This window comes from Antechinus flavipes, chromosome 3 (genome assembly GCF_016432865.1).
Source record: "Antechinus flavipes isolate AdamAnt ecotype Samford, QLD, Australia chromosome 3, AdamAnt_v2, whole genome shotgun sequence".
Taxonomy (NCBI): domain Eukaryota; kingdom Metazoa; phylum Chordata; class Mammalia; order Dasyuromorphia; family Dasyuridae; genus Antechinus; species Antechinus flavipes.
Window position 1 is genome coordinate 3,013,967 of NC_067400.1, and position 15,055 is coordinate 3,029,021.

The following is a 15,055-nucleotide window of genomic DNA, read 5'->3' on the forward strand; positions in this document are numbered from 1 at the left end:
GAGACAGAGACAGGGAGACAGAGAGAGACAAAAAAGAGAGAGACAGAGACAGACACACACAGAGATAGACACAGAGGCAGAGAGGCAAACAGAGGCTGAGCCAGACTGAGAAAGACAGACACAGAGACAGAGATAGAGAGAGACAAAAAGAGAGACAGAGACAGAGAGACCGAGACAGACAGAGGCAGAAAGGCAGAGACAGTCAGACAAAAAGAGAGACACAGAGACAGAGGTAGATAGAGAGACACAGAGAGAGAGACTCAAAGAGAGGCAGAGAGACAAAGGCAGAGGCAGAGAGGGGAGGGAAGGGAAGGAGAGAGTAGAGAGAGGAAAGAAGAGGGGGCAGGGAGAGAGGGAGGGGAGAGAGTGAGATAGGTGCCTCTGCTGTGAACCGTGGGTGTGCAGGGTGGTGAGACAGCCCCCCCTTGATGATAAGCACCTGTTGTCTGAGCTCTGGCCTGGTGGGGAGGTTTGGGGTCTTCCCGTGGGGTTACCTTGGGGATTCTGGAGCACTGACCCTTAGAGGCCCAGATCAAGGGGGCTCTCCAGGGCCAGGGCTGGAAGAGCCGGAAGGTCCACTTAGATTTGGAGGGGGAGCGGCTGCCAGGTGCCCTAGCCCAACGTCGCAGCTTTTCTAGGAGTGGGTGGCGGGCAGTGCATGATTCCAAATGCTCGGCTCTGCACTGAACTGTGCCTTCCTTCAGAGAGCAAAGCTCTGGCTACACGGGGGGAAACTGAGTCCTGAGGAGTAGAGCTGCCTTTCCCTGTCCTGGCAGTCAGGTACCCACAGCACAGAGACCCAAGTCTTGGGCAGGGCCTTTCCCACCCAGTGGGCGAGTTCACTCTGGAACTGTCTTGCACAAGCCTGGAGACGAGGCCCTCCCGGTGGGATCCGACCCGAAGCCGGGGGTGCAGGCCCGTTTCCGGCTCTGGCTGCTCCCGGGCCGCAGCGTGGGGGGGGGGGCAGAAACCTGGCGCTTGAACCCAGGCGTGGGTTGGCGGGTTTGAGAACAGCTGCTCAGATCACGAATTCCATCAGAACAAGGTTCTCTGCGGCTGGAAAACAAAACCTCGAGCGGGCGTTCAGGGGGTGGAGGGGATTCGCTGGGGACTGCGGGGTCAGATCGATGACGAGATCCGGTTCCTCCGGGAGGCCTTTAAGCAGAGGCCGGAAGGCCAGTCGGGGAGGGTGTAGCTCCAGTCTGGACCAGTCCGGGGTCAGAAGGCAGCTCGGAGGTCATGGAGTCCGACCCCTTCAGATTTGCAGATGGTGACAGAAGCAGAGGTGAGACCGCTCATCCCAAGAGAATTACAGCGGGTATTCACGTGGCGCCCTAAGGTCCGCTGGCTGCCGGGCCGCCCGGTCTGAGCCCGGAGCTGTTCTGCACCGGGGCTGCTCTCTGGGGGTGGCCCTCTGACCACTTCCCGGCTGCGTGACTTGGGGCAACATCTAACCCCTACTGCCTCAGTTTCTCTCGCTGTAAAATAAACGTCCCCACCTCCCAGGGCGCTTGGGGGGCGTTTGTAAAACGCAAAGCAAAAAGTGGCGCACAGAGTGACCGGCCCGGAGTCAGGAGACCCTGAGTTCAAATTCAGCCTCAGACCCTTGCTCCAGTGCTCCTTTCCACATCGGGCTCGCAGTCTGGGAAATACAACGTGTGGGCTTCCCCTCATTCCAGAGAAGAACGGCCCTAAAAGCCAAACGTGCTGCTCCTCCACAAACTCTCCCAAAATGTTCCGACTAACTCTCCGACGGCGGCTGCCCTCCTCTCACTCTGGCTTTTGCACAAGCCCCCAAATTCCCATTCAATCCCAGCCCGATCCGTGATATTGTGATGAGGAAAGTCACAATGTGGAAGGGATAACTGTAGCTGCGGGAGCCTGTACACCGTCTGCCTCAGTTTCCTCATCTGTAGAATGAGCTGGAAAAGGAAATGGCCAATGGCTCCAGGCTCTCTGCCAAGACTATCCCAGATGGGGTCACAGGGAGCCAGAGACGACTGAAAAAGGCCCACAGCAAGAAAATAACACATGGTTGGGCCTAGAAGTACTGTTCCTGTCTCCATCCCATTTTACAGAGGAGGAAACTGAGGCTGAGAGGGCGGTAGTCTGGCCTTAGGAGTAGGACTTTTGCTGCAGAATTTGTGGAATGGCTGGAGCACATGGTGGCCAGTGCCCGGCCAGCTGCCCTCTGGGCATGAAGGCCTTTATGGGGCTCACTGACGGGAGTATCTGGTGACCACCGCGGTTCTTTCCCAGTTTTATCCTCTCTCAGACCGGGAAGGGGCCGCAGCGTGCTGTGGGCAGGGACCCAGGGAGCCCCTCCAGACGGGAAGGACGCGCTGAAGGCCGCAGCCAGGGTGTTAGCAGCCGACTCCGGCGAGACCTGGGCCTCCCACCACTTCCTGCCCCCCCACTTCCTCCCCTTGGGCCTGTCTGGCCAGAGTGTGTGCGCTCGGTCTCCCGCTCAGAGCTCCCGGGGCCAGGCCTGGCTTGGGTCTCTTTCTGCATCCCTGGGGCTCAGCACAGTGCCTGGCACACAGCAGGGGCTTACTAAAGGCTCCTTAACTAACACAGGTAGCAGCAGGCTGGGCAGCTCAGCGGTTCCTCCAGCCTTTCCCCTTTGTGGGGGACCAGGGCGGACGGGACGGTGGCCCCAGCCGGGATACAGCGTGGCACATAAGCCTCTCGGGGGCAGGATGGCGCAGGGGGAGAGATGGGCCTCCTAGTCCGGGGGGGTGCCTCTGACAGCCACTCACCCGGACCCTGGCCTGCCCTGGGGGAGTTCAGTGAGATCACAAATCCCGCCGCAGCCTTTCACACCCAGTAGGGCCTTCATAAATACTCCGTTAACTGCTCCAGCTTCCCATCATGGCCACACTTTCCCTGGGACCCTCAGCCTTTGGAGAAAGGACCCCCTCTGAGCTCAGGCCCTGGGGACTGGCCGCCCGGCCCGGGCTGGCCCTGAGGGCCCCCTCCGAGCTCGGGGACTGGCCGCCCGGCCCGGGCTGGCCCTGAGAGCCCCGTCCAAGCTCAGGGACTGGCCGCCCGGTCCGGGTTGGCTTTGAGGGCCCCCTCCGAGCTCGGGGACTGGCCACCCGGCCCGGGCTGGCTCTGAGGGCCCCCTCTGAGCTCAGGCCCTGGGGACTGGCCGCCCGGCCCGGGCTGGCCCTGAGGGCCCCCTCCGAGCTCGGGGACTGGCTGCCCGGCCCGGGTTGGCTTTGAGGGCCCCCTCCGAGCTCGGGGACTGGCTGCCCGGCCCGGGCTGGCCCTGAGGGCCCTCTCCGAGCTCGGGGACTGGCCGCCCGGCCCGGGCTGGCCCTGAGGGCCCCCTCCATCCCAGCAGGGCCCGATTTTCCGGAGGCCGGGGCCGCGCAGCTGCTCTGGCAGGACGTCCGGCTCGGCGGTTTCCCCGCATCGATCTCTAGGAGGCTCGCTTGGCCCAGGCTTTCCCAGGGCCCTATCTTTATTGATGTTATTAAAGTCATACCCCTGCATGGCAATAACGCCACTACAAAGCTGGAGCTGGGAAAGGTGCGTGGGAATGAGGGAGATACTGCGGTCCCAACGGATCCCACCCTAATCAGAGTCTACAGCGCCGCTATAAAGATAATGAGCCAGATTTCAGCCGGCAGGGCTGGCCCCCCGGGGCAGATGGGGCGCTGCTACAGGCTGCCCGTTGGCTTTTCCCCAGTCTCCAGGAAGTGGGGAGAAGGGGAGCAGGGAGCCCACTCCGTGGGTGGGAAGGCCGACGAGCCGGAGTCTGCCCCCCAAGGGAGCCCCCCGAAGCCCTTAGAGAGGCAAAGAGGGGAGCCCGGCTTCCCAGCCAGACCCAGGGAGAAGCTGAGATTGGGTAAACACATTGGCGCATTTAAAAGCAAAAATCATGACACCTGTTACTTTATCACAGTGATAAATGGGGCCATAAAGGAGGAGAGATCAGAGGGTCTTCTCAGTAACTAGCACCTTTCTCCAGGAACTTTTACAGCTGAGAAGTGGGCTGAGCTCCGCCTCCAAGGATCCCCACCTCGATGAAAGGAGAGTGGCTCCTGTCACAGCGGGCGGGTACCCAGAATCCTCCCCAGCAGAACTCTCGCCACGGGGAGGGCGGCAACCGAAACCTTGGGGGCCCCAGTCCCGTGCCCAGAGGGCTCACTGGCTCCTTCCCTAGGACCCGGGCGCTCCCTGGCACAGTGACGTGGTCTGGAGAAATGGCAGCTCTCCCCGCCACTGTCCGGCCCCGCCGGCCCCTCCAATTCATGTATTCCTAATTCAGATCATCCTAGAAGCTTGCGGGGGAGAGGGAAGTTACTCAGAAGCCCAACCCATATCTCAGAAAGCAGCCACGTGGGGAAGCAGCCCTGGATTCAAATCCAGCCTCAGACACTTCCTGGGCGTCATCTCTACTTTCTATGGAAAGGGGATGATAATAAAACCCTCCTCCCTGCTTCGTTGTGAGGATCAAATGAGATATTTGTACTGTGCTTTGTGTGGTGTCTGGAACATAGTAGGAGCTTAATAAATGCTTATGTATTTCCTTTCTTCCTCCAAAAGGAACCCTCACTACAGCATCCCTGGACGAGCTGCCTCCCTGAGCTTGGACACCTCCGCTGGGGGAGCTTGGACCTCCCAGGGGCCTGGACCCCCATGGATATCTGTGATCATCAGGAAATCTTTCCTGTCACCAAACCAACAATGGCCTCTTTGTCCAGATACCTCCCCCCTCCCCCTTTGCCCGCTAGGCCACGCCAAACTGAGCCGGTCTTTCTCTAGATGATGGTGCTATATGTCTTGGATTCCCCCCGCCCCTCATTTCTTGATCTCCGTCCTGGGGTATGACCCCCCTCATACATTTAATAGTCCTGTCTCCTTCCCTAGGGAAGATCCTCAGTTTCTTCATCTGTCAAATGGGCATGGTCAGAATATTTGTTTGTGTTTCTTACATTCTGGGGCTGCGAACGCTGGAGAAGTTCCTTTTATCTTTAAAATAACTAAGTTTGTTCCACCTTTGGGATTTCTGCAGGAGCCGCTGCCGTGGCAAAAACAAACAAAAAAATAAAAAATTTCTTTAAAAAAATGGATCATTCTCATGAGTTAGACCATGAAAAAAATTAAAAATAAGTTAAAAAATAAATCAATAAAAGAGTTAGACCATGTTTGATATGAAGAGCTCTCGATAAGATTTTATTCCTTACTTTTGTAAGATCATAGATTTAGAGCAGGAAGGTGCCTCTGCAGGGCTAAGTTCACCTCCCATTTTCATTTGAAGAAACTGAGGTGCAGAAGTGACTTGCTTAGTCCCATAGCCAGTGACTGATGGATCCTCTGGCTCTGTTCCATTATTTGTTATCTCATTTTACTTTTCTATATTTCGAGGCTGTGAAGCACGCATTACATTTTGTCTTTCAGCTGGAGAAACTGAGGCCCAGAGTGACTTGTTTAGGATCACGCCGCTGTTTAGTACTGGAGATGGGATTCAAATATGGGCCCCTCCCTGGTACCCAAGGCAGAACCTCCCCTGGTATCATCTCAGGCTAATGAACCTGCCTCTGACCTGGTCACTCCCAGAGGGGTCCTGCCCATCCCCTCCTTGTCCCTGCCTCCCATTGGCTCACACGGGAGGCTTGGTTGGGGGAGGGCAGGGTGGGACCCAAATGTCCTCACAAGCAGCTCTCTGTTTAACAACCGGAGACCGGGAGGATGTGGAGTTTCCCCATCTTAAATATTTGCCCTTCTGCCTTCGATTAGTTGAGACTTTCATGACACTATGATACATTTGTTTCCTGCATAGATTAAAGTTAAGGTTTAATCTTTGTTAATTCTTTTTTAAAAAGGAGGAGGAGGGGGGAGAAGGAAAAATGATCCCCACTGGCCACATGTTCTCAAATATTTCTAATTAATGATTAATCACCCTTTGGAACTCTTGTTTGATGTGGTCTGTGTTGGCTCAAACAGGAGAATGGTGATTCACTCCCAAGGTATTTGGGAAACACGAGTATTTACCTATGAGCAGGGAGAGAAACCCCCACTGGGGTACATGGGGAGCGGCAGATGACCCGGATGGGAACCACGATTGGGCTGAATCCGGAGGCAGCCAGCCCCCCGCCCCTGGTCACCCACGGTCCAGAATAGAAGTTCTGTGCCTCCCAAGGGCCTGTGCCCTTCCGGGACATCTGTGATCACTAGGAAAGCCCCCACGAGCATGTGGCGGTCGGAGGGACCCGTCCCCGCCGAGGGCCTTCACCGGCCAGGCCGCCGACAAGCTTCTGGAGGACGAGAAGGGGGAAGTCTTAGCTCTTCGGCTCATCTGACTTCATTCATCTCTTCTTTCTGGAGAAGAGGAAACCAGGCGCTCTTCAAAAACCTAGGCCCACGCGGGGTCCCTGGCCATCCATCATAAAGAAAGCCCGGCAGAGCTAGCAAGGCAAAATGGAGAGTGGCAACAGTAGCACCATTCACAATATTCATATTCACTATTCACACCTCCTTGCCCCTTCCCCTCCGGCAAAGCATTTCCTTGTCTGGCTCCTCCAGCTTCCCCCAAGTCCTCGCCAAAATCCCAACGTCTAAAGAATCCTCTCCCATCGCTCTTCAGCCCAGTTCTCCCTCTGCGGACTTTTTCCTCTTTGAGTCTAAAGAATCCTCTCCCATCGCTCTTCAGCCCAGTTTTCCCTCTGTGGCCTTTTTCCCCTTCTGGTCTAAAGAATCCTCTCCCATCGCTCTTCAGCCCAGTTTTCCCTCTGTGGACTTTTTCCTCTTCCGGTCTAAAGAATCCTCTCCCATCGCTCTTCAGCCCAGTTCTCCCTCTGCGGACTTTTTCCTCTTCTGGTCTAAAGAATCCTCTCCCATCGCTCTTCAGCCCAGTTCTCCCTCTGCGGACTTTTTCCCCTTCCGGTCTAAAGAATCCTCTCCCATCGCTCTTCAGCCCAGTTTTCCCTCTGCGGACTTTTTCCCCTTCCGGTCTAAAGAATCCTCTCCCATCGCTCTTCAGCCCAGTTCTCCCTCTGCGGACTTTTTCCCCTTCTGGTCTAAAGAATCCTCTCCCATCGCTCTTCAGCCCAGTTTTCCCTCTGCGGCCTTTTTCCCCTTCTGGTCTAAAGAATCCTCTCCCATCGCTCTTCAGCCCAGTTTTCCCTCTGCGGCCTTTTTCCCCTTCTGGTCTAAAGAATCCTCTCCCATCGCTCTTCAGCCCAGTTTTCCCTCTGCGGCCTTTTTCCCCTTCTGGTCTAAAGAATCCTCTCCCATCGCTCTTCAGCCCAGTTCTCCCTCTGCGGACTTTTTCCCCTTCTGGTCTAAAGAATCCTCTCCCATCGCTCTTCCTCCTAGTTTTCCCTCTGCGGACTTTTTCCTCTTCCGGTCTAAAGAATCCTCTCCCATGGCTCTTCAGCCCAGTTCTCCCTCTGCGGCCTTTTTCCTCTTTGTAGTTGTTGCCTAAAAAATTGTCAGATTAACTTAATATGTCCCCAAGAAGAAGCCATAATTCACATAGGCGACAGTAAGTATATTCGTTGTGTGCAAGGCCCATTTTGCATGGAATGATCTCTGCCAAGATGGAGACTGAGGCGGTTGAGTGATTCTGACTTATTTTTGAAGTTGAAAAGCACAGGTGTCTCCGAATACCAAGGGGAGATCTAGAACTTAAGAATGGGATGATTTCAGGACGGTTGGGTAGGAAATGGAAAGGTTTGAAAGGGTGAGGAAAGCTCCTAAGGTTTGGCTCCAAAGTAAACTCACACTTTTCCTGGTCCTTCCTGAGAATTCTAACCACAGAGATCTATCGACCTGAGAAACTGAGCTCACTCAGGGAGCCGTTCCTGGGAATCTTATAGGAGCCCACCTGTTGGGAATGGAGACGCTTACAGAGGTAGGAGCCCTTCTAACCAAAGGAGGTGTTTCTGCAGAGAAACTGAGTCACAGTTAAACCAAAATACACCATTCCCTTTCTGAGAAATCCAGAGGCAAATCTTCCATGGGAAGGAGGTATCGTAGGCCCCAAACTGGCATTTTCTCTGGAGGTGACCCCAAAAGAGTAGGACACGGGCTGGGCAGACACGAGTGGGGTCCAGGAAGGCCCCTGAACCAAAAGATGGCACTGATGGGAGAGCCGAGGATGTGGCCATGAGAGCAACGACTGCCCTTCTTGACACACAGGCAGATGGAGGAGAGTCTGACGCAGATCCGTGTCCTGTCTTCCTGACTGGCTCCTCTGCTTCCAGGGCCTCCCTTTCCCAGTCTAACTTCACTACAAAATCCATCTTCCAAAGACCCAGTTCTAACCATTTCATCTCACTTACGGAGGCCTTCAGGGGGCCCATGATAGCCCCGGGAAGTAATGGCAGTCCCTCGTTCGGGAGTTGAAAGTCCTTCCCAACTTCCTTCCAGACTTTTGCTTCCCAGACGCGATGGGTGATCCCCATTGCCCATTAAGTCCGTGCCGGGCCCGAGCCCTCGAGCCGCCTCCCTTCTGCTCTTGGTCTGTCAGACTTGGGCTCTTCTCTCCAGGCTCAGTTCATTATTCTCCCGCCCGCATCTTCGTTCCTGCTTCCTCGGCTCCAGATCTATGGGCGTGCGGGGGGGAGAACATAAGCTGCTTGAGGGAAGGGACTGCTTCATTTGTATTTTCCCTCTGCCCAGCATCTGATTCAGGGCCTGCTTCTAGTGGGAGCTCACTGAGCCTGTCCGTAAAGGGCGCAGCCACAGCCTGTGGAGCCCGGGCCCGCTCCCTCGGGTCCCGTAGCGTGGGGGTGGAGCTCTTGTTCTGAGTGTTATAAGAAGGAACATAGGGCCCCCTCCCCGTTTCCGTTTCTCTCGGATCAGGGGACAGAAGACCGGGGCTCTGGGTGGGGGTGCTGCTGGGCCGGGAGCCAATGGCTCCTCAGCCAGCTCCCTTGGCTCGGTCTGCCTGTCGCCCAGGATGGCCGAGTCCCGCCTGTCGCCCAGGATGGCCGAGTCCTACACAGAGACGGGGCTTGGAGGGTGGGAGGAGGGCCCGGCAGCCCGGGCTCCGGGAGCGGCGCGGTGACCAGCCCCAGCTGGGGGTGCCCCGGCTGGGCCCTCACTTACCTGCAGGGCCGGCCCTCTCCTTTCCCATGGGAATTGGCTCGGGCGGCATCACCCCTGAACTCTGCTGGGCGGCTGCCAGGGGCTCCCACTGCTCCCTGGGACGGGAGGTCGGCTTCGCCGAGACCAGATTAGGCTTTGGGGGGCGGTCAGAAGTGCGGTTCACAGGATCTCTGGTGGGTCGCCCGTTGCTCTCGGGAGGCGGGCCTGCCACATCGCATTTGCCTCAGCTTTCATCACCCGGAGAGGCTTAAATGAGAAAGGGGGAGGGCCGCGAGCCGGATAAAAGTGCTCCTGTGGGGCCGGCGGACATTAGGAGAGGAGGAGCGGCCGGGGCACGGGGCCCTTTGGGTGGCTGAGGGGAACAGGAGGCGAGGGGGAGGCTGAGAAAGGGCCTCCCGAGCCCAGGGGACACCCCTGGCCCTCCTCCCAGGCCCCCGGGCCCATACGGGCCGTACGGGGGACGGCAGAGGCTCCTGGGCCCCAGGCCAGCGTGGACAAGGTTCAGCGGCCCCGCGGCTTGGAGGCCGGGCTGGCTGCGAGCCTGTTAGGAGTTAACGGCCCAGCCCCCAGGGAGGCAGAGAACGGCCACACCGTAGGTCAGCCTGGGGCTCTTCAGGCATGAAATCGGGCCTTCAAAGGAAGACTCCCGGGACAGGACGTGGGAAAGCGAGGGCCAGGGAGGTGACGGGGGCCAGCCTCAGCCGGGGCGGCCATCTGGCCCGGGGCCCGAGGTCGGCCGTGAGCACCAGAGGCCGACCTCCCCTGGGCCTTCCAAGGGCCTCGAGGGAGCTGCCTCCGACACCCCCGTTTTACAAATGGGGAAAGGGGAGTCCCAGAGCTCGGGAGCCAGCCCAAGGCCGTGACAGGTTAGAGGCCGGATGGGTTGTACTTCCAGGGGACAGCACATGCCGGGCTCCGGGCCCCCGGCTCCCTGTAGCGTAGCGCCTCCTACGAGTCCCTTCTACCGGGAAAGCCCAGTGAAAAACCCAGCTCTGAAGGAAAGTTGCCCGTTGTCCGGTCCATGGCCAAGGTCACCATCCTCATTGTCAGGGGAGGAGCAAAGGGCAGCCCTCGGACCCAGGCACGGCCCACGAAGGACGTGCATTGAGGGCGAGGGCCTGACAGGTCCCCCTCTCGAGGGGCTGGGCCCACATCTCCAGTGCCTTAGCCGGGAGCCTCCGTCCGTCTGCTCCTCTCTCCCCTTCGTGGCCAAGGTCAAGCCTTCCTCTCCAAGAAGCGCCTTCCTCTTCTCCCTCTCCTCTGCTCTCATCCTGGTGCAGGACCTCTTCCCTTCCCTTCCCTAATGGGTCAGAACCTCTTCCTTCCACGGGGACAGCCAAGGGGACCTCCTAATGGATCATCCCGAGCATCCTCTCCCCAGGCACTGCCAGGCTCATGTTCTGGCACCCCGGGCGTCTCCCTGCTCCCCCCTTACTCCCTTTCCAGCAGTTTGTCTTTGACCGTCCCTCATGGTTGAAGGGCTCCCCTGCTCCCCTGCAGCCATTGGAGTCCTGCCTCAGTGGAGCTTCCCTGATCCTCCTCCCTTGGAAACGATCCTGGCCAGCCCCGGGCCCTCTCCCTCATGTAACCTGGAAGGCAGACCACAGGGCCGGCCTGTCTTACTTGGGCTTTCCCACGCCGCCCGGCGCTCGGTCAGTGTTGCTTAAACGGACAAACCTGAGTCAGAGGATGGCCGGCCCTTGAGCACAGAGAGGGGTCGCTGGGTCTGGGCTCAGCGGCCATGGTCTCCGGAAGGAGGAGCGTGCTCGCTGCCCGGGAGTTCCAGAATCTGCTCCCTGAGTCCTCCCCAGCAAAGTGAGACCTTTCCTTCCCTGCTCTCCTTCCACGGCTACAGTGGCCGGCTCTGTGCAGCCGGGCTTCCCACCCGATGTCTCCCCCACCGCCATTTGTACGCTGAGGACGGGGTTTGCCAAAGTATCTCAAGCTCAGTCTGTCCAAACCAGAATTTATGTCCTTGCCCTTCACCCTCCAGACCTGCCCCTCTTTCCACCTTTCATGTTACTTTCTCTGCCATCCTCTCCCTCTGCCATCCCCTCCCTGCTCTCCCCTCCCTCTGCCATCCCCTCCCTGCTCTCCCCTCCCTCTGCCATCCCCTCCCTGGCTGTGGGGCAGGGACCGGCTTGGAGTCCTCTGTTTCCTTTCCTGTAAAACGAGGAGGTTGCACTGGCTGCCCCGGGGCTTGCTCTGGCTCCCCTGTGCACTTCTGACCGCCCTGCAAGTCCAGCCCAGCCCCCTCCCGATGGCCTCGGGAGCCCAGAGTCCCTTTTTAATGAATTTTCCTCCGGTTCCTCTGGGACATCTACCAGCTGCCCTCGAGCTGGGGCCATTCCCTGGCTTTTCCCTCGGGGCAGCCATGGCTCTGGTGGCCTCCTTCATCCCTGTCTTGCCCTGGAAGGATGAGCCCCCGAGGCGCAGCGAGTGAGTGCCATGGGCCGCAGTGGGGGCTGGGGAGGAGTGGGGTGTTCCTACCGGGCACATACTGGCCTTTCACTGACTAGGCCCAGTCTCCAGCAGGCATGCTCCCAAAGCTCCCCGGCTCTCCCTCTTCCCTTCTCTGCCCCCGAAGCCCCCCGGGTCTCCCTCTTTTCCCTTCTCTGCCCCCGAAGCCCCCCGGCTCTCCCTCTTTTCCCTTCTCTGCCCCCGAAGCCCCCCGCTCTCCCTCTTTTCCCTTCTCTGCCCCCGAAGCCCCCCGGCTCTCCCTCTTCCCTTCTCTGCCCCCGAAGCCCCCCGGCTCTCCCTCTTTTCCCTTCTCTGCCCCCGAAGCCCCCCGCTCTCCCTCTTCCCTTCTCTGCCCCCGAAGCCCCCCAGCTCTGGCTCTTTTCCCTTCTCTGCCCTCGAAGCCCCCCGGTCTGGCTCTTTTCCTTCTCTGCCCCCGAAGCCCCCCGGCTCTCCCTCTTTTCCCTTCTCTGCCCCCGAAGCCCCCCGCTCTCCCTCTTTTCCCTTCTCTGCCCCCGAAGCCCCCCGGGTCTGGCTCTTTTCCCTTCTCTGCCCCCGAAGCCCCCCGGCTCTCCCTCTTTTCCCTTCTCTGCCTCTGAAGCCCCCCGGCTCTCCCTCTTTTCCCTTCACCACCCCAGTCCCGTGCACTTTTCTCCCCAGCCCAGGTTTGGCTTTGAGCTGATCTGGCAGACGGGCCCCAGCCTCCCGCCCTTCCCGGGGGAGATCCAGGAATTTGGGCAGCCCCGCCTTGTTCCTGGTTATTGAATAACCAGCAGCTTATCCCCTGGCAGGCCGAGCCGCCCCTGGCTTACCTGGGGCCTGGGGGAAGCTGCGCCGGAGCCGCCGTTCTCAGGGTGTCTGCTTGCAGCATCTGTCAACGATTCTTTCATCAGGAACCTACTTACATCATCCTTCTCTGAACACCTCCACAGCCGGCTCGCGGGCACCGTGCCCACAGCACTTATGGGGACGGCAGCTCCTGGCTTCAATTAACCTGTGGGTGGGCAGCCAGCCAGCCCGGGCGGGCCACTGCGCCAGAGCCGGAGGGAAGCGCCCTTCTCCCTTTTGGGGATGGCAGAGGGGGATGAAGGGGGGCGTCGGGTGCCACGAGGGAAGTGGGCTTCTGAAAGGCACGCATGGAACAGTCAGCTCCTGGATGCCCCTGCCAGGCTGTCTGGGAAGGGGCAGCGAGGTCTCCCTCCCTCCGCTCACCGGCCAACAAGACTCCTCACCTTCTTATAGGCCTCGCAGTGGATGGGGTTTGCCCCACGTCATCTCCACCGAGTCCCACAACAACCCCCGAAATAACTAGCGGAGGTGGCGACCGCCACTGAACGACAGGGAGACACAGCAGGGAGGTCGGTCCCGAAGGCTATGGCGAAGTAGAAAAGCCAGATTTCGGGGTCTAAGCCCCTTCCTCTAAGCTTGGCTGCCCTTCCCTTGGCCTACGGCACCTTCATGCAGCCAATGGCTGAGTGATTCTAAGTATGGTGCAGGCACGAGCCCGGGGGCCAGGTGGGGAGGGGCAGAAAGCCTGGCGGGGGGGGGGGGGGGGCTGTCTGCGCCCCTTCTCTTTGTCCTCCCCCTCTCATTCAGTCAGAGAGAGGGAAAGGAAGAAGGTGTGAGTCCCACAAGCCCCCCTCCCCCCCATCATTCCTCCAAGGAGCTCTCCAGGGTGATGGGAGATGTGGGGGCGCTTTGGGGCTCGCTCCCCTTTAAGAGCTTTCCCAAATGCAGGGTCTGCATGGGAGTCGCTGTGGGTGAAGGTCCCGCTTTCCTGAGCACCGACGGAGGAGACTCAGGGGGGTCTCCCGGGAACGCCCCTGGTCTCAGCAGCCTTGCTTTCCAGGCAGAAGGACCGAGGGTACCCGCGGGTTCAGCCCCGCCATTGCCACGTCCTACGGGTGCCCAGCCTGGAAACCGAGGGCATGGGAGGATGGAGGCAGGGGAGAGCTGGCAGGGGAGGGCTGGTGGGGGGGAAGGAGAGGGAGGAAAGGGGGGAGGGGGCGGCTGACTTCCCATTTATCCAAGCCTGTGGATGAGGAGAGGAGTCCCAGCTGCCGTTCTAGAACAAGAACCGGGGACGCCCTCTCGGCGCAGGCTCAGATTTAGGCGGGGCTTTCAGAAGTCCGCTTGCCCCAGGAGCCTCTTGCTCCCCGCCCCCCGGGTGACATATTGAATATTAGCGCACGTTCCCAAAGAGCTCGGTGCCCCCACTCGCCTCGGAACATGACCGGCCCGCCATCTTTTCCCATCACCCATTTCACCGTAGGACGCACGTCATTGACGTCCTGGGGAGGGGGTGTCATAGACTGCATCTGCTCAACCTGGGCCTTCCCATTATCCCTCGGGAGCCTCCTCTTCCGTCCTTGCGAGGGAGGAGATGAGCCTGGGCCCAGAGAAGCCCTGGAATGGCCCAGCAGCTTCCCGAGGGCAGCCCCCAGCCCCCGAAAGGAGACCCAGACCCGGCTCAGAAAGGGGCTGGGGCCGGGCCGTCGGCTGCCCTGAGGTTCGGCTTCTCTTTGAAGATTTGTTTTGCCCCAAACCTCACTGGGATGACTATTAAAGTAGCCGGATCACCTCCAGCAAGAGGAGGGAAAATCCATAGTCCCAGAAGGAATCAGCCAATAAGCATTTATTAGGCACTTCTGGGCAAAGGGATAAGCATTTATATAGCGCAGGTTTTAAGCCAGGCAGGGACTACTCTAAATACCTCCTTTGATCTCACCCTGCGGGGGGGGGGGGGGGGGCATTATTATTCCTATTTTACAGTTCGGGAAATTGAGGCGGATGGGATTAAGTGATGTAGAGTCACAGCCCAGAGTATCTGAGACGGGATTTGAACCCTTTTTCCTGATTCCAGGCCCAGGGCTCTGAGCCACTTTAGCGAGTGCCGGCATTGTGTGAAGTGCTGGGAATACAAAGAAAGGTCAAAGACTGTTCCTTCCCTGGAGGAGTTGGGTAAATAAGAGAAGAGAGAGGTTCTTTGTATACTGAATAAAGGGGGACACCTGTGGGCGGCTGTCAAGGGGCTTGGACTGGAGTTGAGAGTTGCAAGCTCACCTTCTGGTCCTGATATTTGGGGGGGGGGCTGGTCTTGGACCAAACACTCTCTGTGCCTCAGTTTTCTCATCTCTGAAATGGATTTAGTGAACCCGGCCTTTCTCCAGAGCATAACGGATAGGCTGGCCTGAAATCCTGCCTCTCTTCCCTGCTGCCCAGCTTCCTTCCCGTCCTGCTAAAATCCCTTTTAGGAGAAGCCTCCAAGACGCCCCTGCAGGCCTTTCCCTCCATCGGCCCTCCACCCTGTCTAGGGCACGTCTATGCAGAATTCTGCGCCCACAGACCGACTCCGAGAGCAGGGATGGTCTTCTACCTTTCTTTCTCTCCCCAGCTTTTAGCACAATGCCGGCACACAGTAGGTGCTTAATAAATACACGCTTGATTGATTCTCTACCTCTTGAGGTCCCTGTGAGGGACACTGAAATGATGGGGATTATTGTAAGCTTGGAAAAGGAAGTGGGAGGGATGGCCG

At 58.6% G+C, this 15,055-nt stretch overlaps 1 protein-coding gene across 1 annotated transcript; it reads right to left on the bottom strand.

Moving 5' to 3' along the window:
• Positions 1 to 3,033: 3,033 nt before the first annotated feature.
• LOC127556959 (proline-rich proteoglycan 2-like) lies at positions 3,034 to 8,315 on the bottom strand. The gene is made up of 2 exons (XM_051990466.1): positions 8,295 to 8,315; positions 3,034 to 3,525 (listed from the first exon to the last, which is right to left on the bottom strand). Exons 1-2 carry the CDS (start codon positions 8,313 to 8,315, stop codon positions 3,034 to 3,036), a joined length of 513 nt encoding a protein of 170 aa, XP_051846426.1.
• Positions 8,316 to 15,055: the final 6,740 nt, after the last annotated feature.